At 38.2% G+C, this 25,931-nt stretch overlaps 1 protein-coding gene across 3 annotated transcripts in view; it reads right to left on the bottom strand.

The window, feature by feature from the left end:
* col22a1 (collagen, type XXII, alpha 1) overlaps positions 1 to 25,931 on the bottom strand; it is a 79,300-nt gene that overhangs the window by 45,803 nt on the left and 7,566 nt on the right. For 2 of the 3 annotated variants that reach the window (XM_041967218.1, XM_041967217.1), the window contains 12 exons: positions 24,705 to 24,785; positions 13,710 to 13,821; positions 8,226 to 8,349; positions 7,758 to 8,033; positions 7,580 to 7,660; positions 6,714 to 6,830; positions 6,557 to 6,601; positions 6,388 to 6,450; positions 6,113 to 6,151; positions 2,661 to 2,714; positions 2,509 to 2,562; positions 2,275 to 2,328 (listed from right to left, as the gene is read on the bottom strand). In XM_041967218.1, coding sequence (XP_041823152.1) covers positions 2,275 to 2,328; positions 2,509 to 2,562; positions 2,661 to 2,714; positions 6,113 to 6,151; positions 6,388 to 6,450; positions 6,557 to 6,601; positions 6,714 to 6,830; positions 7,580 to 7,660; positions 7,758 to 8,033; positions 8,226 to 8,349; positions 13,710 to 13,821; positions 24,705 to 24,785 — 1,100 coding nt within the window. The remainder of the gene's footprint in view (positions 1 to 2,274; positions 2,329 to 2,508; positions 2,563 to 2,660; positions 2,715 to 6,112; positions 6,152 to 6,387; positions 6,451 to 6,556; positions 6,602 to 6,713; positions 6,831 to 7,579; positions 7,661 to 7,757; positions 8,034 to 8,225; positions 8,350 to 13,709; positions 13,822 to 24,704; positions 24,786 to 25,931) is intronic. The other variant, XM_041967219.1, reaches the window with a different exon arrangement.

Here is a 25,931-nt window from a genome sequence, read left to right as displayed (position 1 = left end):
ACCAGTTTAAATCAAGGAAAAACAAACGTCACAGTGTAGTGCTTCTACAACTTTTAGAAACACTGACAACCTTAACAATCCAATAGCCTTAAATTACCATCCACAGGCACTACACAAATACAAAGCTTTCCAATGTTTCCCCCTTTTTTGCATTTTCTTGTGATCAGTACGATAAAATGTTTAGAGGTGCCCAGTCAAGTTATCGTACTGGACTTTGTCAGAGCATCTAGGTTTGCAATGACTAGAACTGTGTTTTTCCTGCTGGTAAATCCAGTTAAAATTATGCCTGATGTCAGGTTTCAGGACAAAAATCTGCTGCTCGTAATATTTAACACTAATTAATATGGAAATACAATCCATACCCTACAAACTGTTTGGTAAAATCTTTATCTACAAGTTTAGCATGTTGTCATCTAATCTGCTAGCAAACATGTTGGGTTACTTTAACCCTTTGGTGCATAGTGTCCACTACAGAGGACACATGTTTAAAGGCTGTTTTTAAATGTATGCATGGGTGTGGATCGAACATTAGCAACTTCATTGGACATCAGCGAGTCACCAGTACTCTGCCACATACGTAGAATAAATACATTTGATATAGTATCTATACATACATTGTTATTACCAAGTTTACCTCAGTGATAAACAGGACAAGAAAATGATCCAGGTGTTTTTATAGAAAATTTATATTATATTAATATGACAATACATTATTTTATAAATATCAATATACTGAGTAAAAGTTAAAATAAGATTTAAAAACAGAAAAATATCAATGTGCATGTCTGTAGAGGTAAAATACTTTATTTTAAAACATGTGGTACTGTTTTGTAATAATAAATGCACCAGAGGGTTATATTAGTAGTCTTATCATTTGGCACCATGTTTCTGGGAAGCTTATAAATTCAAAAAGTCAGTTATTAAATTGGCTTTTTTTGTTTCAATATGCAGCTGAGAAGAATTTCTGTGTCTTTCGCAGAAAACTAAAAGGAGTTGGTTAGCTATATTTGTCCGGGGAGTCTCCCTAAAAACAAGAATACAGTGTTTCTCAGAGATAATAATAATAATAACAATAACAACAACAACAACAACAACAATAATAATAATAATAATAATATTAATAATAATAATGGATTGATTTCTATAGTGCTTTTTTAAGGCACTCAAAGTGCTTTACGTTGTATGATTCTTTCTTGATGATAGAATAGAACAGAATATAACTTTATTGTCATTGCAATAAGTGCAACGAAATTACATTAAATTAGCAGATTTCAATGAAAACATACTTCTGTACAATATAAACAGCTAAAAAAAGAGCCATAAAAACAAAAGAGTCTATTTAAGGAAGCTAATGTCGTTAATAATTCAATCTATTTTGTAACATGAGAAAATATATAGTAGATTTTTAACAAACTGCACACACAAAAAGTGCTACTTGCTAATAATGTTTCAGTCTAAATTCATACATTAATAGTAATAAAGATCTAACCATTTAAATTTGCAGTAACATTATCTTGATATTCTCATAGTATTTTACATGTATTTACAAACCTGTCCCAAATATGATTTGACATGTATAGAACAACTTTGACTAGGTTTACATATACAGTGATATTCCCATATTCTTACCCATAAAAATGCTACATATCTGATTACCACAGCCCAATAAAGCAATAAGCAAATCAAGATTTGTTGTTGTGTGGTTGCATTATGTAATGTATTACAGTCTCACTGTTGCCGTCTATGGGAGCTTTTATGACATTTTTTGGAAGAAACAGCGGCTTTATGAAGCCCTAGACTCATACAGTGAGCGCAGAGCAGGATGATTGTGTGTAATTTGAAGACACACTTCTGGATTAAGGAAAACGGCCAAATAAGGCTCAGTAAAAACAAGATATGGATATAATGAAGCTTTGGATAGGCACTACCAAGGCAATATTGTAGGTGGCTTGGGACGTCATTAATCAGACTATGCTTTTTGCAAACATGACCATGAATGTGTACGACTTCAATGATACCAGACCATATTAGAAATAGATATTGTCAGAATATTGCTGTGCAGTTGTAACCCGTGTTTGTTTCGAATCACATCAACAGCCATTAAAGTCCTCTACGTCTATACCACACACATAACCCTTCTGTCATACAAGAGCAAGTCAGTCATAGTATGTTTTCCTAGTTCAAAGAACACGTTACAAAATCAGAATGAGTATATGCATTTTTCCCCTTTTTTATCTTTTTATTACTGCTTGCTTATCACATCAATTCACCCACCTTCTGTCCAGCTGGGCCTTGTTGCCCTGGAGTACCAGCTGCACCTGGCTCACCCTAATAAGAAAAAACGCATGCACATTTAGGAGATTTAATATGTCATGAGTGCATTAGATTGTGTAGATCAGTGTTTGGCAATTCAGGTCCTATGGTACCACTGCATGCTTTAGGTGTTTCCACACATTGAGAAACACTAGCCTTGATTTTATACTGATGTGTTAAAACAGTTTTCCTTACTTTGTCACCTTTGTCACCAGATAATCCATCAATTCCTGGCACACCACCTAGACCCTGTCAAACAATTGGAGATGCATAATTAATACCATTATTTGACTTTAGATGACTGAAAACAATGTTTTAAAAAGCACTCTGCATCTCCAGGTTCACACCTTCTCTCCTTTTTGTCCAGGAGCACCTGTCAAACCTATAGTGCCTCTATCACCCTGTAAATAGAAAATAGCTCTTTAATTTGATAGTTTGGATAAATGCAAGCATGCACGATGGATGGTGCAGGCAACGATGGCGTGCTGTCAGAAAAATCAACCTGTGGCGTCACAGAATTAGTTTAGTAAACGGATTAATCAGAGTACAAATGTTAGCAATATATTAAAGCCCTTGAATAATTGAACAGAGGAGCATAACACAACACATAGATGTGATGTTAAAGCTACACAGAAGACAAAAAGAGCCAACAAGACGACCATCAGCTGGTTGAAAGACCAGATCATTCAGCCAGGCTATTGGTTGAATGGTCTGGTCCCACATTCAGCCAAAGAATCCAGGAACAATGGCTCCCCATTGTTCCTCTGACTGTTGCATATTTTTAAATTGTAGACTGATGTCATCTTCTTTGCCAAAGAATCCAGTGGACTCTCAGAGTTGGACTAAGTAAGAGGTGATGGCTGTTAAATTACACAGTACAGAGAGGTCTTGCCCACCGCAAAACTTCCCTCTACTTCATAAACCACTCTACAAGTCTCAGAGGGTTGCCCTTTAATTATTTTAGGTTAGAGTCATATTAACACACAACATTTCTTTCATCTCACAGATCCAGAGAAAAGCGCCATGACCACAAGGCAGCACTGCCACACGTGGAAGTGACTTCTTTAGTTGGTTAAAAATGCAATTAAAAGCAGTCACAGAGGGAGGAATCCACTTTCACCCTCTGTGACAAGATATCCATTGCAGACTCTTTTTCTTTTTAACCAGCTTACATTATGTGTTTGCTCCAGGTTTAGTAAAGTTTCCAACGACAAATTGCAGCCTTCTTTCAGAGAAAGTGAAGACAGATGAAGCAGAAAGTAACAACTAGAGAAGCAACAGGGATGCTGTGCATTAAAGTTTAATTTAATGCACTTTCATCAAAGCAGCAGTAAGGATCATAAAATGAATAAATATATGATAAATAAAAGGATAAAAGGGACTGCTTTTCTTATATCAAAGCAAGCCCCTGCTGCTTCCTTCAGTGCCACTGTTTTATCCAAAGGAGTGTTCAGGTAGCTTCTCAAAACTGCTGCAAACACAAAAAACTACAAGATCAATTGTATTGTTTGCCAAATTGTTTATGTCAAGAGCCTCATTATGCTAATGGTCACTGGTAGGTAACATGGAAGCTGTGACATGAGCAGTTTACTTTCATGTAATTCTGAGAAGAAGCGCTCTATGAGGAAATTTGTACGTAATCTCAGGAGAAAGAGATCAAATACACAAGCTGAATTCCCCCAAAACGATGAGATGTTCTGTCAAATGTAAATAAAAACAGAATGCAATGATTTTTTAATCTCTTAAACAAATACTTTACTGCCAATAGATGATAAATAATATATAACTTCATGGAAAATATTAGCTCATTTGGATGGCAGCCTCACACCTCAAAAAAGTTGGCACAGGGGCAACAAGGGGTTGGAACAGTAATGTCATTTAAATTAAAAATAATTGGAGGAAGTATTTGACAACTAGTTAGGTTAATTAGCAACAGGTAAGTAGCATGGCAGGTGAAGCTGATAATACATTTTAAAACAAATTGGTCCTCTCCTTACTCTGTCATCGTACGTATTCTTAAAAGAAAGTGTTCCTCAATGTAAAATTGTGAAGATTTTGAAGATCTTCCAATGAACAAATTCATCAAAAGAATCAGAGAATCAGGAGGAATCTCTGTGCGCATCGGACAAGGTCAAAGGTTAAAACTGTACGCTGGTGATCTTTGTGCCCTCAGGAAACACTAAAAAGCATTAAAAACAGATTATTCTCTACTGGAAATCGTTACATGGGCTCAGGAAGACATCTGTGAACCTGTCCATGAACACATTTACCCTGAAATCCACCAAAGCAGGTTAAAGGTTTCGTGCAAAGAAGAAGCCATATGTGAACACAATCTGGAAACATCGTCAACTTCTCTGGACCAAAGCTCATTTTAAATGGTCTGAGGCAAAGTGGAAAACTATTCTGTGGTCAGGTGGACCAAAATGTGAAATTCTCTCTGGAAATCATGGACGGCGTGTCCTGCAGACTAAAGAGGAGAGGGAGCATCCAGCTTGTTATCAGTGGACAGGTGAAAAGCTGCATCTCTGATGGGATGGGGCTGCATTAGTGCCTATGACGTGGGCAGCTTCCACATCTGTGAAGCTCCATCAATGCTGAAAAGTACATGAAGGTTTTAGAGCAACATCTGCTCCCATCCAGACAACGTCTCTTTCAGGGAAGGCCTTGCAGGTTTCAGCAAGACGATGCTGAACCACATCCTGCATCCATCACAGCAGCATGGCTTCACAGGAGGAGAGTCTCTGAACTGGCCTGCCTGCAGTCGAGACCTTTCACCAATACACAACATCAGGAGCATCATGGAAGCAGAAATCCAGCAACCAAGGTCCGTAGAACAGCTAGAATCCTGCATCAGACCAAAATGGGCCAACATTGTCCTCCTAAAACCCTCCTACATATTGTCCTGTTCAAACGTGTTTTGAGATGAGTTGCTGCCGTCAAATTCAAGCAAATATTTAATGATGATGAGCAAAGTGTCTGAGTATTAACATCAGATCCATTGTTTATGTTCTGTTAAAAACGACAAATAAAACATGGGCTGATGTGGACATCGCATTCTGTTTTATTTACATCTTACAGAGCATCTCAACTTTTTTCGAGTTGGAAATAGTACATATTAGGGGTGTAAATCACAAGTTTGATCACAATACAATATCTGATTAAATTTAAATTTGATTCACTAATTTTATTCCTGTTATTTAAAAAAAAAAAAAACCATAGACTGTGCCACATTCTCTATGTTGAGCTTTAAAGTGCTTACATCATGTAAAACAGATCTTAAAATATATATATATATTTTTTTTTACATTAAAGAAGCTCACAGCACAGGTAGGATGTAAGATGGATGCCGAATTAGCCGTCAACAGGGGGCTTGTCACTGAGAAAAGTTCTGTAATGCATCTAAGAACATAGCTTACTCCTATTTAGATTCTTAAACCAAACATTTATAGAACTTAGTTATAATAACTAAGATAATACAGTCCGATTTTATAATGATTACACACCACACCTGTGAACATCAGCATTATTATCTATTATTTTTCAGTTCTGTCCACCAATTCTATTGAATCATTGGTAACTGAATCAATAAAGCTCAATGTGTAGTTTTACCTCTAATACAAACATTAAATATGAAAACATAGAAGGAGGATAGAAACAAAGACTTGAGAAGGAATATTTCCAGAAAGAGATGAGAATGTTTGGTCCACATGCATATAAATAAAATATGCATCATATGCAGACAAACATGTGTTTGAGTTGAGACGGTCATGCAGCATCACGAAGAGAAGTGTTTACTTACCTTCTCACCTCTGTCACCTTTAACAGAGGTTACTTTGCCCTGCAAATAATTAATCGATAAGGATCAATTATTATCGAGGCTGAAAGAGATACAGAAAAGTTGGAAGGCATGCAGTGTGAAATCACTTGATTGCTTGATATACTGATAAGAAATCTTTAAAACTCTGATTACATGATATATGGAAATTCAGTTACATAATTTTAATGTTTTTAGCTTTTTTTTCCCTTCTAGATAAATATGAAAAAATGGGAATTTAACGCTTTAAGTTTTCATACAGTTTCTCCTTTTTCTCCTTTGATGCCCGGTGGTCCGGTAGCACCTTTAGGGCCATATTCCCCCTGAAAAATTAGGCATGTTTACACAATAAAAGACCAGAACAGACATAATGAAACTGCAGTTTTGTGTGTTACACACAAACTGGTATGTAATTATATGATAGATGACCTTTTCACCCTTTGGGCCTGTAACACCGGGTGCACCGATGTCTCCCTGCGAGAAATGAGAACACAGCCACTCTTTGAAAGCCATTAATGAAAGGACTCCCAGTCAACCATGGAAATAATAGACTGGGCTCAAGCCTGATAAAATGAAATGGCTTTACCTTCTCTCCTGCAGGGCAGGAGCAGTTCACTTGAGGACCTCTCTTTTGTTCCACAACAGTAGGTGTTGGAGTGAGAATCTGCACAGGTGGCGCCTCTGTCACAACTTTCTTAGGGCACTGAAATGACACATAAATACGTTATAAATAAAGAAAATACAATCATGATTGTGGGAAAGTGACACATGTATGATCATAACTACTTAGCAAAACACAATTTGTCCTCAGGGGCTGTTGCAGCTATAATTTACATTTTAAGATAGATATTATCTTTATCAGCTAAAATGAAAGCTACAGCAGCAGAGAGAAAAAAAAACGAAAGCCTCTCCATGTGTGCATAACAGCACACGTCCACGGGTGTGTCCAACAAGAATAATGATAGGCATGAACCACTCAAAGGCTGTCTCTGAAGTCAGTCTGAATTCAGTCAATAGCTCCTCATTCTGAAGGGCTGTCAGACTATAAAGAAAATGTTCATCTACATGTGTGGTGTACTGGACTACAATGTACTGACACATGCTTTATTATCACTGCCTTTGAACTAGCATGTAGCATGTAGCAGTATCTCTTAAACTAAAACCTGAATGTCCATGGTGCAAACTGACAACGTGTCATTCAAATTATCGATAAAATTGATCATTTTTACAGTTTGAAAAAACTTATTGGCATTTAACCTTTCCTATAAATGCTTAAAAGTTCAGGTGCATCCCTCTTTTATACAGTATGATGTCTAGGCCGACCAGTAACATTTGCAAACCTCCATCAATGTGTATGACTTGGCCAGATGTTGCAGGATGTTTGTGACATTGCAGCTCCTGTGTTGTCAGTATAAAGGTTCAAAGTGCAGGTCTGGAGCCAGTAATACTTACAGGCCCACTGGGGAGATCACAGCAAGTTTCCAGCTCTGCGTGCTTGGAATCACAGTAAATCATCATCCTCTGGAGGTCAAACTGCATGAAAGCAGACAGACATTTCATGAACAAATCAACTTCCAAGACAAGAAGCTTACATGAATAAAATGTCTCAAGCATATGGGTAGAGACTCACATCAATTGGCACACTGTCATACAACCTCTTCCCAATTACTGTCTTTCCCTGGATATCTATGTCCTCCCTGTCTTCAATTGGCAAGGTCTGGATGAGTTTGCAGTCCAGGTACAAAGACACAGACTTGGCTTCAACACTCAGGGCAATCTTGTGCCAGTTGCGGTCAAACAGGTTGTCAACTTCGGGGTTCTTGAACACAGCTCTGACAGCGTCTTTTGTCAGCCCGACAGCGTTGTACTCCACTGCCTTGTTTTCACCGTCCAGACGGATGGACACCTGAGAAATCAGAGGGAGGATAAATGAAAGGTGCTGGAATATGTTTCTGCTCTATTTCAACAACCTAAAGTCTATCATTTAGCAAGAAGCTGAACAGTAGATGACCTTAGCCTGTTGTAAGTTGTAATTCTCCAAATTAAGACACAGGCATTTATAGTTATATTTATAAGTATTTACATTTGGCTGACCCACCTGTGGGATTCCATATTTGTCATAAATCTGCCAGAGGTACCAATCTTCACGTCTTGAGGCTTTTCTGAATTTGAATGTTGTCACAAAGGCATATTCATCTGGCAAACCTTGAGGAAACACATGTCTGCCGAATAAATGGACATTGTTATTGCTTTACTTTAGTCTGTGTACAGGATATGAGAAACACACACAAAATATTAATGTTTAGTAATGTATTATTGACAACAACCAAACCATTTATAAATACTGGTCCATGTTTCTTCAACGAAATGTCATAACACACCTTAAGAAGACCTGACCGTACAGTCGGCTTTACACAATATCCTTAATAGTTGAACCTACTGTATAGTCTCATTAAAGACATTTTCTGCAAGCTTAATAACCACCCATGGCCGAGGTTCCAAACCTAATTTCCTTGAGGACCCCCTTCATGCAACTACCAAAAAGCCATGTCCTTTCCCCACACACCCGCCTACGCTGATACTGTGCATGGGTTTATGCTTTCATTAGTTAGCTTCTTGCCACTAACAATGCATTCTGTCTCAGTCATTTTCTTTTCTTACATAAAACCAATGTAAGACTAATGATCAATGGACAAAACTGATTGGATACTCACGGTGTGGCCTGCAAAATAGCTTTTTTTTTTTTTTTTTTTACTAAAGCTATATGTTTTAAAGTATTGTTATATAGCTAATTTTGATAATCCCCATTTATTCACTTCGAGACCTGGTTTTATTGATTTGTGTTTTCAGGTGCTGGCTCCATGTGAACAAAAATTCTGAATAATAATAATAATAATAAGAAGAAGAAGAAGAATAAACTTAAGTTCAAATTGAAGAACCTTCATTATCCCCTGGAGGCAATAGGTTTTACAGCCAGTAGAACAGCATGTATAATAAAAACAACAGGCACATGTATCACAGTAGATCATTTAAAATCTCTACTTTATGCGTGAATGAATTAATATTTTAACATTTTAATCTTTTATTAGTCCTACACCTCGACAACAGGTATCTGCATCCGTAAGAAGCAATCTGAACTGGTCCTGGAGTGGATGGCCTGGATCTGGCAGGATCCGTCCAGCCTTACTCACTGACCTCACCTTCTAACCACAGGTGAGGTAACTGTACTTCCTTTCCTAAAATCAGTAATCATTACTTTTGTTTTTGAAACTTTTATCTGTAATAAGGACGAGTCAGTGAAATCCCTGACCACCAATCCTTCACGAGTGTCAACACCACTGAGGAGAGTATGATGATCAAGTCATCAGCAAACTTAAAAATGTGTCGCGATGGATAATCCTAAACTCGTCTCTGTGTGGACATGGCCTAAATTTTAACATAGGTTCTGTGAAGGTAAAATCTCATGGATCCCTTGTGTGTTTTGGAGACCCCCCTGGGGGTTCAGGGACCCACAGGTTGAGAACCACCAGCCTATGGCAAATATAGTAGTATTTCCATCTCCCTATCGCATCTATGCACATACAAGACTTTGTCTTTCACTAGAAGATTTCCAGGAAGGATTTGCTTTGTTTTGAACAAAGTTTAACACGATTAAAGCCAAAAACTAAAGAGTCTGTTTAAACCAAACCACAACTCCTCTCCTTAACTGTTCCCTCAACCTAACCAACTGAAAATGCAATGTATAAAGTTAACCCAATCCTGTATGGAACTCTAACCCAGAAAGTCCAACAAATAACGAACCAGCTAATGGTTGTTGATTTATATGCCACTGATATGAAGAGGACATGAATGTTTTTGTATATATAAACTTATATTCTTCATATTTTTCTCTTTTTAATATACAATATTGCAAAAGAGAGGCATCACAGAGATACAACCCAAGTGCAGGATTACAAAAAAACGGTTTAACAAGAACTACTGATTCAGAACTACTGACCGAGAAAAACAAGAAAAAACAATAACAAACCAATACAGGACTAACAGGGATCTGACATGAACAACAGAAATAAAGGAGTATTTATACAGAGCAAGTTAATTACTAAGGAGGATCAATCTTGAAATAGAAACTAGGAGTAAGAGAAGAGCAGGTATTAAACTTAACTAAATACAGAAGAGGATAGATCTGCAAAGTGAAAGATGAAGTAAACTAGCATACAAATCAAAAATGACTCCTCAAACATAAGGACCACAGAGGAAGAAATGGAAATTTAACAAGAACTAAACCAAAAACTGAACATGTGGGAAAATTCCCACATGTGGACTAATAAAGAGTTTGCTTTTAACACTAGAAGTCCCAGGAATTTTGATATCTCCCTAAAGTCCCAGAGAAGGGTCGAAAGACCTTTAGTCCAAACTGACGACTCTGCTGGCAAAAATTAGCATCTCTTCATTTGTAAATGCAGCCATTACCTGAGGAATGCACCCATTGCATCCAGCCCCTCCTTGTTACCTTGAAACGTCTGGTAAATTCTGTGGCAGTGGGGGATGGTGGGCTGAGGGGGATAAATAGTAGCTAGCTTCACCTCCAACAAATAGAAGGAAGCAAAATGCAGAGGCGGCTTACAACTCAGCAGGCATTGGACCTGATCCTCAGCGATACAAACCCTTGTGACTCAGATGGAGAAGAGATACAAATTCAGCTGGATTCGGACTCTGACTCTGAGCAGTCTTCAGGTAAGATTTGAAACTATTATTGAACTTTTTGGTATGACAAATTTCTTTCTTTCTGCTTTGTCCTGTACTGTGAGTTGCAACACTGGAATTTCTCCATTTTGGTACAAATAAAGGATTTTTTTAATCTTATTTCCAAAACATCCTATTTTCGTCCTCTGAAATTGTGAAATTGTTTACCTTGCAGATGATGAGACTGCTCCACTGCCAGAAAAGAGGGCTCGGTTGGGAAGTGAGAGGACAGAGATGGCTAAAGATGGCACAGTGTGGCATGAAGAACAGCTGGGGACATGTCTCAATTTCACCCCAATAGAACCATACGGCACAGATGGAGAGCCAACTGCTAAGGCCAGAAGAAGTATCCGGACTCGTCTTCAAAGCTTCTTCTGTTTTATAACACTTGAAATGCTTCGTAGCATTCAAGAATGGACCATTCAGCATGCACGGCAAAAGGAGCAGGCAGATTGGTTCATGAACCTCCCAGAACTAATGGCATTTATTGCAATTATTATCTTGCGGGGGGTGAAGAAAGTTCCATCACTACGTGACAATTGGTCAGCAGAGCTGGGAAACCCACGAATCATTGCTACTATGGCCCGAAACCGCTTCCAAAACATCATGCAACACCTACGCTTTGATAACATGTTCACACGCAGTGAGCGAGTGGAGACAAATAAGTTTGCTGCAATTTCTAATCTGTGGGAATCTTTTGTCAATAACTGCATCAGATCTTATAACCCTGGTCGACACATCACTATTGATCAACAGCTTTTCCCGACAAAGACTCGCTGCAGTTTTCTGCAGTACATTGCAACAAAACCGGACAAATTTGGCATTAAGTTTTGGCTGGCTTGTGACTTGAAATCAAAGTACATTTGCAATATCCTGCCATATCTTGGCAAGGACCCCAGTCGTCCCAGTGGAGAGAGACTCTCTGAGAGTGTAGTGATGAGGCTGATGGAGCCGTTCATGGATAAGGGCAGAACTGTAACAACAGACAATTTTTTTACATCGCTGTCCCTTGCGCAACGACTGCTTAGCCGGAAAACCACCATCCTTGGCACAGTCAACAAGATTCACCGGGAAATTCCTCAGTCAACTAGACAGAAGGACCACACTAAATTCACCACTCGAGTGTTTTCCACCACTGGTGCAACACTCACAGTATATGCGCCGAAACGGAAAAAGACTGTCTATCTTCTCAGCAGCATGCACAATGTGGTTGAGACTGAGAATACCACCAAAAGGAAGCCAAACACTGTCACACAATACAACACCACAAAGTGTGGTGTGGATGTGATGGACCAGATGGTGCGGGAGTACAGCGTGCGTGCAGGAACACGGAGATGGCCAGTCGCCGTGTTCTACAACATGATCGACATGGCGGCACTGAACGCTCATGTTCTTCATAAGGAATGCACCGGAGTGCAGGAGAGAAGAGTGGACTTCCTGGTTGAGCTCGCGAAAGAGTTGGCCAACTCTCATGTGAGTCAGAAGAAGGCACATAAGGAGCAACTGCTTCAGCAGCAACCTCCCACACCTAGCCCTGGGAAAAGGGCAAAATGTCAGGTCAACCATCGATGCAAGAACAATTGCGCAACTGTAAGATGTGTTGACTGCTACAAATACACATGTGGCAAATGCAGGATGGAGATACCATGGAAGTGCCAAGCATGTTTGGACTTAGCACAGACGGACTGCTGAAAGAGCAGAAAAGCCATTCACACAAGGGCATGCCACTGTAGCCTTGTGTAAATATTTGTGAAATTGTTTCATTACTTGCATTATTTTAACTGTTTTGTTGTTTTTTTTATGACAAAAATAAAAAGCATTGGAAAAAATTCACAGTTGTTCTTTTATATCTTTGTCATGTTGACATTTATGCCCTCTTGACTTAGACACTAATGCTTCTGGACATTTTACTCACAGACCCTGCCTGTACCACCACAATCAAAAAATGTTCATTTTAAATATTCAAAATTGTTCATTGCTTGGGCTTTTTGGACATAAGGTACATGAACATTGGGTTAGAAAGTTTGAAAAATTGGTCAAAAATTTTGAAAAATTTGTATTTTTTCATTTGTATGAAAAGAGGAGAGCTGGACCTTTTAAAGTGATTTTTAAAAAAAATATGAATTCATCATTTTGTCATATCATTCTAAATTGTTTGCTTTTTTATTGAAGGCCCACAATGATTATCTTTTTTTTTTCTTCTAAAAGCACACAAATGTGTCGAGGAGGTATATATCATATATCATATCAAATATATTTTTAATTATTTGAAATATACCAGAATGCAGGAAAACCTTTCTGAATCTGTTTGAGGTCTACTCCAATCTCATACTCAGGGGACCAAGCAGTGTCTCAAGCCAAGCTTTGGGCAAAAGTTGACAGTCAGGTTTCAAGAGTCTACAGTGTCTCCCCTAAGTATGCGCCCTCCTGGGGTGTGCCAGTAATTGACTCGTCTACAAACAAAAGAAGCTGTTCACAGCTTAAGACAGGATTTTAGCTAAAATCCTACTGGTCAATCGACCCATCTCTGGGTTGTAAAGGTAGAAAGGTCAATTGACCCCTCTCTGGGACTTCTAGTGTTAATTTAATTTTTTTTCTTCATTGTATTTAATTTCATTATATAAGTCCGTGCAAGAAAGCAAAAAAAAAAAGGAAAAAAGGCAGTTTATGAGCCTATCACAATACACAGAGATGGCATGGTCTGGTGGTCAGAACAGGCTCAACTGTAATGTCCTCCTCCCGGTCGGTCTGATCAGGCCTTTAAGTCCTGTATTTTCTTGAATATTTTATAAAAATTTGAAGTAAACTGAATCTGCAGGATGAGGAGGTGCACACTTACTCTGTTTGCTGGACTATCGGCATGGTTCCAAGGCGAACATATGAACTCAGGCCATCATCATCTCTGGTTCCCAGAATATCTTTCACATTGAAGTACTCCATCAGGTCAAACCCTGCGGCAACACAGTAAAATCAGAAGTCTCTTATTCTCATTCTGTCTCACACACACACACACACACACACACACAGCCTCTCAAGTCTTGAGGTTGACTTATGGTTTTGTCAGACTTCTGCTGGTGTACTGGGGTTTAACTGGGTCAGTCCCACCACACCCTGCAGCCACTGTGTTTGTGGCTTTTTGGTGAAAAGTTGAAATCATTATTTTACTGAAGAAATGGAAAATCGAGTTGTTTGTTGGGGAATTGAAATGTTTGTTAGATTTATTGCCAGAGGAAAAAACTAGCAGCCATCGCTGGTGAGGTCCACTTGTGAGCATGACTATGTGTGTGTTCATTGCCCTGCAGTGTGTGATTTGAAGTGGTCTAACCACAGACAGTACTTAGGTGGTTTCGATAGGACACTCCCATGTACAGCAAACAAGCGCTGTAGCTATGGTGATGCCAGCATAATGTAGGCTCGTGCTGACTTAAAGCTGCAAGTTTACTCAGCTCTGGCTGGACGCAGGTGGTTGTATTGTATGACTCTTTTAACAGAGTTGTTTTATGTGTCTAGAAGATAGAGCTTCAATTTATCCCTGCATAGCTTCAGTAATGCAGGAAAATCTGTGGGATGCAAAGATCCTGTGGGAATATTAACACAAGCATGCTAATCTTTCAAAGAAGAAACCAGAGCATTGAGGTGGTAATGTGAGCGTCTGGCTGAAGCTTTGTGGATGTCATTAGAAATAGCCTGGAAACAGGTGGCAAGACTCACAGGCTGCCTCTCTTCCATTAGCAACAGAGTAAAAAAATAACATTAATAACAACAACTACCACAAGACTGAACAACTGAGAGAGAGAGAGAGAGCTTCTATTTCTCTTAGTAAACAGGTTTTTTAACTCTTGGGGATAAAAAGTTACACCTTCTTACAATCTAGATGCTAAAAAGTCTCATGCTGCTTCTTACTTTCAGGGAAGGTTGCTCATTCATTTTTGTAAACCAGTTAAGATGCGACAGATGTGGCCAGCAGATGGCGCTGCTTCTTCTTCACCTCAAAATACAGGAGGAGTTGTTTCTCATCATGTTTGTTTGTTTTCTCTTTTTTTAAATAACGTGATGTGTGTCATAATTATAGTCGACAATAAAAGTGTGAAATACCAAAGTCTTTATGACACACTTGATCTTGTTTTACTGAACTTTGCCTCTCATTTAGTAAATCTTATACATCATTTCATGTTCATTTTCATTGTATTTCCATTAATGTGTTTTAATTTATAGCTAATAAGCCATGTAAAACACACAAAGAAATGAAGGTGCAGGAATGGTTCATAAGGTATGCTTTGTCATTTCAACTGCATCCTTGTAGAGAAAACCCTCTTATTTGTACTTTTAAAACAAGGATGTTAAACTCCAGTCCTCTGTCCTACAGGTTTTAGATGTTTCATCCTTTAACACACTTGAATCAAATTAATGGGTGATTGTGCAGAACTTGACACGAAGCTGTTGGATTCATTCTGTTTGAATCAGATGTGATGGAGCAGGAAAACATCTAAAACCTCCAGGACAACCACCCTCAGTGACCAGAGTTGGTCATTCCTGATGTACATTTATGTTTTGGTCCTATGTTTATGGACCAAAAACATGGTTTAACAGGGGGTGTTAAACCAAAAATATTGGTGAACTATGGGGGTATTTTTCTATCTTTAATCAAGAGCGTAATTGTTTGCTTTGAGAGCAAGATTTCTGGTTTTCATGCTCAAATATCATCTTGCTCACTGTCAAAACTGCTCTCACACTCAGAAAGTCCCTCTTGCTTTCAAATATATTGTTCTTCCTTTCAAGAGATGTGACTTTCATGAACGAATCGATTCTTTTGAACGACTCTTTTAAATGAACGATGGGATTCGATTCACAGCTGTGAACCGTTCATTTGTGAGCCATTCTTTTTATATACACATTTTTAACACTGCCTTCATCAAATCAAATCAAATTATTTACTTTATTCTTATTCTTATTTTACTTTGATGTATTTAAAGGCTTGTTTTATTGAACAATGAGATATGAACTAAGATATGCATAAATTGTTTTAATCATGTAAAGAACTTTGTGTTGCCTATGGCATGAAAAGCACTTTATAAATAAAGTTTGATTTGATTTGATTTGATGAAGGCAGCGTCAAAAGTTTGTATATAAAAAGAATGGCTCACAAATGAATGAAATAGTGGTTTGAGCCCTGTTGATGATTTACATGATATTGTAAACTGTTAGGGTTTGGTGTTAAAAGGTCCTGATTGAGATTTGAATTAATGTACATGTGTTACAAAATACATGGTTCCACAGTTTTGACATTTTTCCATGTGATTCCCATCATTTGGGTGTACAGGTTTTCCTTATTTTCCATCTCACAATTTGAAACCATAGATGGAGAAACTACCAAGTTTTAGGCAGGTGAATAAATGTATGTATTAAGAAAAGCTCTGAATAAGCAAATAATTTTTAAGACAAACGATTTGCCTAAAGGTTAAGGTTGTTGTGAAATAGTCGCTTGGTTGTACAGAGCTAAACTCCAGGGATGGAGGATGAGGGTTCTTATCTCAGCCAGACCAGATTGAGTCTAAGCGTGTTGCCTTTTGGTGTGTGTTACCCTTATCTTCCAAAACCTACCACCTCCCTCTCTCTCTCTCTCTCTCTCTCTCTCTCTTTCTCTCTCTCTCTATTTCTCTCTCTGTGCCCACCTTACAAGCTGATTGATATCCAGTAAAGCTGCAACAAATCTTCCAAAAGCACATTTTTAGTATGCACTCTTAGTTTTCAGTGATTGTCATGATGTTTAAAATTATAAATAACAGCACAATATTTACCTTAGTGAACACATCTGTACCATAAAGGGTATTTTTCTGAGATCTGGACATTTGGACAAAGAAATAAAGCCTCTTTTTCTGTGTGTGTGAGTCTTAGTAACTCAAAGAGTGAGTGCAGTGAAACACTTTGAGCGTTTGTTGCTGTAGTCTTTGATGGTGATGGTGTTAAAAACTATAGAGCATGTTATAAATAAGCTGCACAGGATGTTGAAGGGGCTTGTTTTGTAGCTGAAGCAAAATGATATTCAAGAGTCAGCAAATTTATAAGTATAATATAAACTACTTTTGGTCAGTAAAAAGATTAAACGTCTCAGGTCTTCTTTTTATCTACTAGTTATCAGTGGCTCTGTGATGCCATGCAGCTGTGAATTTGATCTTTTCCGTCTCCATGCTTGCGTGGTGACTCGCTCACCGGGCCGCTCCTCCGGGACCCAGCTGAGCACAAAGCTGTAATTTGGACTGGCAGATGAGAGCATATAATCAACCCAAAAAAGTTATTTTGGACAGCCAAGACTGACCGATGAGGCGATCTGTGGCGAAAGCCAGATGAGTTCACTGACTGGGAAAGGCAAACATGTGCACAGAGTGCTCTTTTGATCAGAGCAGATGGCAGCATGTATGCAGTAGATAGCAAGCAGAGAACCACAAAGATGCTTCTCAGGCTCTTGTGTGTGCTCAGTATCCTGAGGGGGCAGACAAGACTGTCTGCTTGAAACCACAGGTCGCTTGGCTGTCAAATCGTAATCAGTGGCAAATGGATGAGACATTTTTCAGACAGAATTACAATCTCTTTGCACCACCATAAAGAACTTTTTTGGCAGGGTAATTATAAGTGAGAGCTGCCAAAGTATAGATGATAAATACTGTTTTTCTGGTACTTCTCAGCAAGTAGATAAAATCTCTGTTCACAGCCACAACCTAAAAAATAGGCACATCCTTTACAGGCTGCAGAGACGAAGCTCCAGCACTGAGGAAGTCCCCAAACATCTTTGTCATGAGAACTTTAGACCATGCACTGATGATTGATAGCTCTCTGCCCAAAGTGGCCCACGTCAGATTTTAAACATAACTAAGACACCGCTATGCTGCACTTTAGTTTATGGAAAAAATATATTTATAATTATCCTCAATGTGCCAAAGTCGACAGTAAAAGGAAACTGCATGCATTCCTTGTTTTCCCTAGACATCAATTTGTGAATTATTGAAGTACAGAAATCTAAATTAGTAACCAAATTTAAGTGCAACAAGGATTTATTATTATTATTGTACCAAGAGAGGTCCGTTTTATTTGTGGTGCCTGAAGCTGAATGTAAAAGAAATCAGGGTAGGGCACATTAAATGCGTGGTCAATTCTACAGGTCTATAATAATCTAAAGTTACAAGAGAAGATTTTCAAAGACGCAAAACTCACAGTTTGGATCTCACTCAGAAAAAGAAAGGAAAGACAATAAACATACCTGACAAGATTTATTACATTTGCTGACAGAACATTTGAGAAAATGACACATCTGCTTCTGAAAACAGCAGCTTTCAGTGATTTATCAGAAGTTTTCTCTAATTCCCTTTGCAGCTCGGCAGAAAAGCAAAACCACATAATTAGCACATGCCAGGTGACAAGAATGTGATAATGTGTCCTGACAGAACAAAGCAACGTTATTGTCTCTGACTATGAACACACTGTCTTCCGCTCTGTACTGTTGAATTACTGCTGAGAACCAAAGGACTGACCAAAAAAATCACTTGAACTTGTGAAAATCAGGAGTTTCTTTTAAAAATTCAAATAGGAGTAGAAGTACATTAACACAAGCGTGAGTATATTGTATTTAGGGCTACACGATAAAATGTATAATTATTGTGATATTAACATGTGCAATAACAGTATTGCAAGGACATTTTGATTATAGATAAGCTTTGTGCATGTTCTGCAATTAATTAGCATGTATAGTGGGCAGAGATTGACCGCAGTCCTCATTATATCTGAGATTAGCACCATATACTGTCACAGCCATGTTGTTATTGCAATATTCAACAAGTTACATCAACAGTTTCCTAATATTAAGCAGCCACATCACGGGCTGACCCAACATCTGTGAAAATTCCTTAAAACAAAATGAGCTTCAGTAGTGTGTGTGGCCTCCACGTTCCTGTATGCACTCTCTACACACGTTTACATGAGATGACAAATGTTCTCTTGAGGGATCTCCTCCCAGACCGGGATTAGGGCATCAGTAAACCCGTGGGCAGTCTGCAGCGGTGATAGATGAAACGACACATGATGTCCCAGAGGTGCAGGATTGGACTCAGGTCTGGTGAATGAGGAGGTGAGTTCATAGCATCAATGTTTTCATCATGCAAGAACTGCTGACACACTCCAGTCACATGAGGCTGAGCATTGTTGGGAACCCAGGTCCCACTGCAGCAGCATATGGTCTGAGGATCTCATCCCAGTGCAGTCAGAATACCTCTGGCTAGCACATGGAAGTCTGTGTGGCCATCCAAGGAAATCCCTCTCCAGACCATCACTGACCCACTGCTAAACTGGTCATGCTGGAGGATCGTTCTCCACGACGTCTTCAGACTCTCTCACATCTGTCATACATGCTCAAGGTGAACAATCTCTCATCTGTGAGGAGCTCAGGGAACCAATGGAGAATCCTGGTGTTCTCTGCCAGTCGGGCTACGAACACAGGCCCCACTTATGGATGTCAAGCCCTCATACCAGCCTCATGGAGTCTGTTTCTGACAGTTTGAGCAGAAACATGCTCATTTGTGGCCTGATGGAGGTCTTTGTAGGGCTCTGGCAGTGCTCCTCCTGTTCCTCAGAAAGGAGCAGATAGGAGTCCTATTGCTGAGTTGTTGTCCTACTACGGCCCCTTCACATCTGCAGCTATACTGGCTTGTCTCCTCCATGCTGTTCCCACTGTGCTGGAGGACAGCAAACCTTCTTGCCACAGCATGCACTGATGTGACATCCTGGATGAGCTGCACTACCTGATGTTACCTCTAGTGGTTATGGCACTGTAAAACTTTAACATGACCAAAAATCAACCAGAAAGGAGAAAAAATGGAAATGATCCATAGCCACAACCTACAGAATCATTCCTTTAGAGGGGTTGTCTTGCTAATTGCCTCTTATTTCCACCTGTTGTTTGTTCCATTTGTACAACAGCTGGTGAAATTGATTCTCAATCAGTGTTACTTCCTAACTGGACAGGTTGATATCCCAGTGGGACTGATTTAGTTACATGGTGAGGATTATGTGTTCCCTTTATTTTTTTTATTTTATTTTATTTTTTTTGGGTAGTGTATATAAAGTGATCCATAATTCTTAGAAAAGAAAGTGAGATAAAACTTTTTTTACATAATGTATTGAAAATTGTGTGCATGAATTACAGCAGCAGTGGCAGCAGGGCTCTAGGAGATTTTTTGATCACCAGCCAATGTGGCTGGTAGATTTGTAAAGTTACCTGTCAATTATCATTTCCACTAGCCAAGTTTCTTTTTGTTTTAAATTGTTTTGCCATCTGACAACAGAAATATGTGAATGAGAACACTTTTATTAGGAGTTTGGCTGGGTTAAGCTAAGTGAGTGTATAGAGTAGCAAAAACAGATGTGCAGAACTGAAACAGAGATGCCAACGTGACATGATATCATGAATATACTAATTATGCCATGATTTCATTTGGCAACATTTGGGACTTTTTGTTTTGCTAATTTTAGTGACATTACATTTAAAACATGTGGCTTTTAGCAGATGAGAGGGTATAGCCAGGAGGGAGGAACTAAGTTGTTGTGGGACCTGGGAGCTACCCAACAGAGCTTACTAAAGCTGGAAACACACATCAAGATTATCAGGCTTTTTTTTATCCCAATTTTGCCCCTTCCCTACCAAAGACTACAAACGCCTGATTATCTTAAGTCTTATAAGACTATCCTGTAAAATTATCATTTAGTCTGAGGTGTGTTAAGATTGAATTCACCCCGACAATTGGCTCCATGAACATGTTCAATATTTATGACCAAAAATCTCCACATGTATGTGAAAAGTCGACGAGTCCTGAGTTGTGACTGTGTAGAACAGAATGTAGCCAATTCTTTCCGGCTGGTGTGATGTTTCTTCTTCTTCGTTTGGTTTAGATCACGTTTGTTCACGCAAGATTACTGGCTCAGAGGACTAGATTCTAGATCGGTTGCAGTACAGAATCATTGTTCTATGCTGAGATTATTGGAGCACACGATTTGGACAGCCAAGACTGACCGATGGGGCGATCTATGGCAAAAGCCAGATGAGCCAGACTTGGAAAGGCAAACACATGAACAGATGCTTCTAAGGCTCTTGTGTGTGCTCATCTTGTCAGTACCCTATCAAAACTGTTAAATGCCTGATATTTTATCTTTATGTGGGGTCTCTAACAGATAAAAAATCTCTTCAGATTTAGAAAATTCTCATACGTGTACCAGCCTTAAGCTAGCTCCAAGCTTCCCAGCTAGCTCACCAAACTGCTCCGTTAGCTTTCAAGTCTTAGTGAGCAGGTTTATGGATAATCCACACCAAGAGTTTAATAGCTACATCTGTGTATGTCATTTTTCATGTTATTCCATGAACATGATAATTAAAACACACAAAAAGCAAGTATTATGCTGTAGTATGCAGTATAAACTATATCAAGGATGTCATAATCTTTCTTTCTGTTTCTTTGCAGTTTATATCTGTGAAGATAGAAGTTTTAACATACATGTTGTTGAAAACAAGTTGTCATTTTTGCTCATTTTTCTTAAATTCCACAGGCCTGTTGGAAAAATGTGCATATACATACATATTTCTGAGAGGTATGAGGTATATCAATTTTTACATTTTTACTAAGTAAAATATGGAAATGCTCCTTTGTTGTACTAATTGCTTTTAACATTCATGAATCTAATAGATCAGGATCTAAATATTCCAAATAAGATGACAAATACATATTTTTATTTATCTGTTAAATATTAGCCATCATCATCAGTTCATTTTATGTTGCTGGATTTCTTAAATCTACAGCAATAACAATAGAGTTTAAAACATATGGAGACATTCACTTATTTTGTCTCATTTTTTTTGTGGTAACCTGGCTACTTCATAACACACATTTATGGACTTGAATTCTCTTGCCAGCTGGGGTCTTTCTGTGCTATGTTTGCCTGCTATGTCTGTGGGTTTCTTCAGCTGTTGTGGTTTCCTCCCACAGTCCAAAGACACGCAGGTTAGCTTAACTGGATACTGTAAATTTCCCAAAGAAGTGATGCATGTTAGCTGTTATAAATCTGAAACCTGTCCAGGGTGCACCCTGTGCAGCAGACGACAGAGCTGTCAAGATACCGAACATACAGCGAATGACTGGCATTTAATGGATAGATTCATTTTGTTCAGATGTCAGTACTGCTGTTTGTTAAGGCTTTCATAATCCAATTCTAATGGAAAAACAGACTGCTCAGAATATTTTCAAAGGACTAAAAAAGAGCAGAATGGTGCATACGTCCATCAACATCTACAAGACAAATCTACATCCACAAGATCAGACACCTCTGTGCCAGCCAAGTGTGTTAGGAGTCAACACTGCTCTCATTGCTCTGATGTTTTGTTCCTTGTAGTTGGACATTGCAGGAGTCAAAACAAATCATGCCAGTGCATCTGTTTTTTCTCTTAGTGAGATGGATGTGGGAGGGAGACAGACAGGAACTCAGATCCCCCAAAAGGCATTCTTGTAACAACATCCGACCTTTCTGGATAAACGCTTTCAAGACCTACAAGAAAAACCTTGAACACAGCAGCTTCCACTGCACAGAATAAAATCATCTGACTTATGCCATGCACTGTGCTCCACTTAGTAAAAAACTATTTAAGTTAAATTTAGATTAAACTGAATACTAGCTGCTTTTTAAAGGGATGTTAGTACGAATCCAGATTGTATTAGTTTGAATGAATTGCTTTATGTCTTTTTTTAAAATGGGTTTCATTCATTTTCTTCTGACATTACATTTTAGAGATGACACTACACACATACACAGTTCTATATCAAATGTTAGAAACAAAGAATCGTGGATCTGAAGAAACAACAACATTATACCTCTGAATTGTTTCTAGAAAAATAAAATAGCAACATTTTCATGTTGAAACTGGACTTTATTTCTTCACAGAATTAGACTAACATGTGTCCTGGCCTTTACAATTCTCTTGGTAAGGGCTTAGCTATAACTTGTAGTAATATTGATTTATAACAATAGTTAAAATGTGTTTTGCTTTTGCCATAGCCAGTTAGTTTCTATGGTAGTACTCCAGTCTGCTCTTCTACATTGGAGCCAAAGGTGGACACATGCATTTTGTTTATGATTAAACTAATTAAATGAGACAGTTAAAAAAACAAAAATTAAAAGTAATACAGTGAAATAGCATAATACTGTTGTAAAATAATTAAGGCACTAAAATCTTGCCATCAAACAACTTTTTCGTAAAGCAAACTGAAGCTGGTACAATTCCTGCTCTTGACAAAGCTACTCCCTTGACAAAACTGAACCTTCTGTTTTAAGTAGTAACACATGACACTTGCTTGGTTAAAACACTACTATGTTTCACTAAAATATTGTATTTAACTAACAGTTCACTTAACGGACTTCCAAATAACATAACAAGCTCAAGTTCAGCTTGTTTGTGTTTTTACAGTCACTGTTTGTAGCTGCCATGGATGCTAGCTAGCAGCTTTGCTTCTGAATTCACGCCTCACTGCAAAACGTCTGGTTTGGTTTCCTCAATATTATGTGTGGAAAATATGTAAATAAGCAGTCCACAGCAATCTGAGTGCCACATTTTAAAAATCAAGCACGCTAAATCTAAAAGTTAAGCCAAACAGGACTAACAGATGAGCGGACAACTTCAGTCTACAATTTTTATTAGCCGTTCAAAGGGGAGTAATATTGTGTACGTTTCATTTACATTTCTTTAGGGTTGTTTTAAATGGCAAGAAATGTGCTTTTCTGGTTGCACCCTTCTGAGTGGTTTTAGCTTTAGCTCACTGGGGGTAGGGTGTAAAGAATTTACAGGGGTACAGATCCTGAAACCTTTGCCACATGTAGATTAGATGTTACAAAAAAGGGACTATATATTACAAGAAAAGAAATTGTTTATTTAAGATGATCCTGTATTATGTGCCTTTAATCACTGCTGTACAAACACTTCAGTCTTTTATGAGTAAAAATTTGCTTTGAGCCAAATCACAAATTTTATCAGTGTTTCTTTAACATGATGCTAATTAACTTTATCACATGATGGTTTTATGACTGTTAGGTCCTCTTTTTAATATGTTAACAGTTTTGACAGATACATACACCCACATAGGCAGTTGGTTAGATAATGCTATAAATGCTGAATCAAGAACATGATGGTGTTGATGTACAACATCATGTATACCTTTGATTATTTCACTGGCACTTGGGCATCTGAGGTTTACCTGATAAAGGTCAGTTTTCACTGAATATTTGCTAGAATTTGATTGTTGTTGAGTTAGTAACCAGGAGGCCAGTAGATATTTTTTGTTATATTGAAGCAGGTAGAAATTATACATCTAATGCATGTTGGAACAGACTTCCAATAAATGTTCATGTTGTGTGAATGAACCAGAACTTATGAGCTGCCTTGAAATGTTGAGAGAAGACATACGTTTCTAAAGACAAACACAATTTGGAAGTGCTTTTTTTTTTTTTTTTTTTTCAAATACAGATATACTGAGATTTTATGATGACAGTATCAAACAGTGCCAGTGAAGTAGAAACTTTCAAGTCATGAATAAATTCAATTTACTTCCCAATCAGATAGGACCAGAAAGAAAATGTGACAATGGTCTAAATCTTTGGGGGGGAAAAAGCCTCTGTAGAAGAAAGAAAAAAAAAAAAGGCAAACGTGGAAGTGAAGGAAATGCTTTGAAAAATTGAAAGTTGCTGTTGTGGTTATCATGTACTGCCAGTGCTGTGTGTTGCTGTTTGGAAAGCAGCAGTTTGCACATACCTGGAACTTCTTCAAGACCATAACTGGTACTGTTGGGCTTAAAGCGATCAGGTTGGACCTTCATATTTGGACAAAGGACATCTAAGAGGAAAAGACAATAGTATAGTCAGGCAAAACATAATGCTGTTGTAGGTACACAGAGTGTTCAAAAAGTAATGGTAGCCTTGTATAATCTCATTTGAGATCTAATCATGTGTTATTGTTTATTACACAAGAAACCTGAGGGGGGGCTGATTAAAATGGTGTGAAGAGCTTGATTTGTGATCCGAAGAGTACTAGCGTAGACGGCCTGCCTTCTCTTCCATTCCACCCTGTCTGATGTTTGAAGGAGCGAAGTGTTGAGATGGTTGAGTGAAAGGCGAGAGACAGATCTGCTAAGCAAGGGCGGGAAGCACAACCACCCCGGGATCAGCAACAGTTTTATGTTTCCACAAATGCATATTTCTGTGATGGTGGTGACAGTAGGAGAGCAAAGACCTTCAGGCTGAGTTTTAATTGGCCGGAGGAGCGTTTTCAATTTATGTCAAGATGCTAAAGTGTGCATAAAGTGATATCTTATTCTAATATGTGTAAATGTCTAAACAATGTGATTAAAATTTCTAAATGCTTTCCTTAAATTAACACATCGTATTGCAAAGTCAGTATCAGGTTCTAGTAATTTCTTCAAGTTTGAAATATTGCAAGGATGACCATATCTGTCATTAGAAAGTCCAGAATAAATGTCTTTTAAAAAAAACACATGAAAAAATAATACACTTTTCACAGCAAACATTATGGTGACATGTATGAGCTTGAACTCATATTTAATGTGGTCTCATAGCGGCATGTATAAAACCATACCAACTGATGGTACGATATTGAATGTCATTTATTTTCATTTAATTTCTTCTGCGTGTAATTTAATACTGGTAAAAGTGGCCAGTATGTAAAAGTGGTAGGGTTACAGTAAAAAAGTCAACCTCATATCGTTTAACTTGGATGTCAAGCCCGACATGCTCTGTAAACTAGCTAATAATTTATTAATTAAGCTCAGAACAGCTCAGTCTGTCCTCCGGATGACTTCCTGGGTGTTAGGAGGCTGAAAATAAAAACTAGAATCATATTCAATTAAAGTTGTTTATTTTCACTTAACTGTAAAGCCAAGAATGTTAAATTACAGAATTTATAGGCCAAAAATCTAATATATACTACTCAAGTGCATGGATGAACATTATTGTGTGCAAGTTA

Source organism: Melanotaenia boesemani, chromosome 17 (genome assembly GCF_017639745.1).
Source record: "Melanotaenia boesemani isolate fMelBoe1 chromosome 17, fMelBoe1.pri, whole genome shotgun sequence".
NCBI lineage: Eukaryota > Metazoa > Chordata > Actinopteri > Atheriniformes > Melanotaeniidae > Melanotaenia > Melanotaenia boesemani.
The sequence above is the reverse complement of the archived record's forward strand: the minus strand, read 5'-3'. Positions and strand labels throughout refer to the sequence as shown.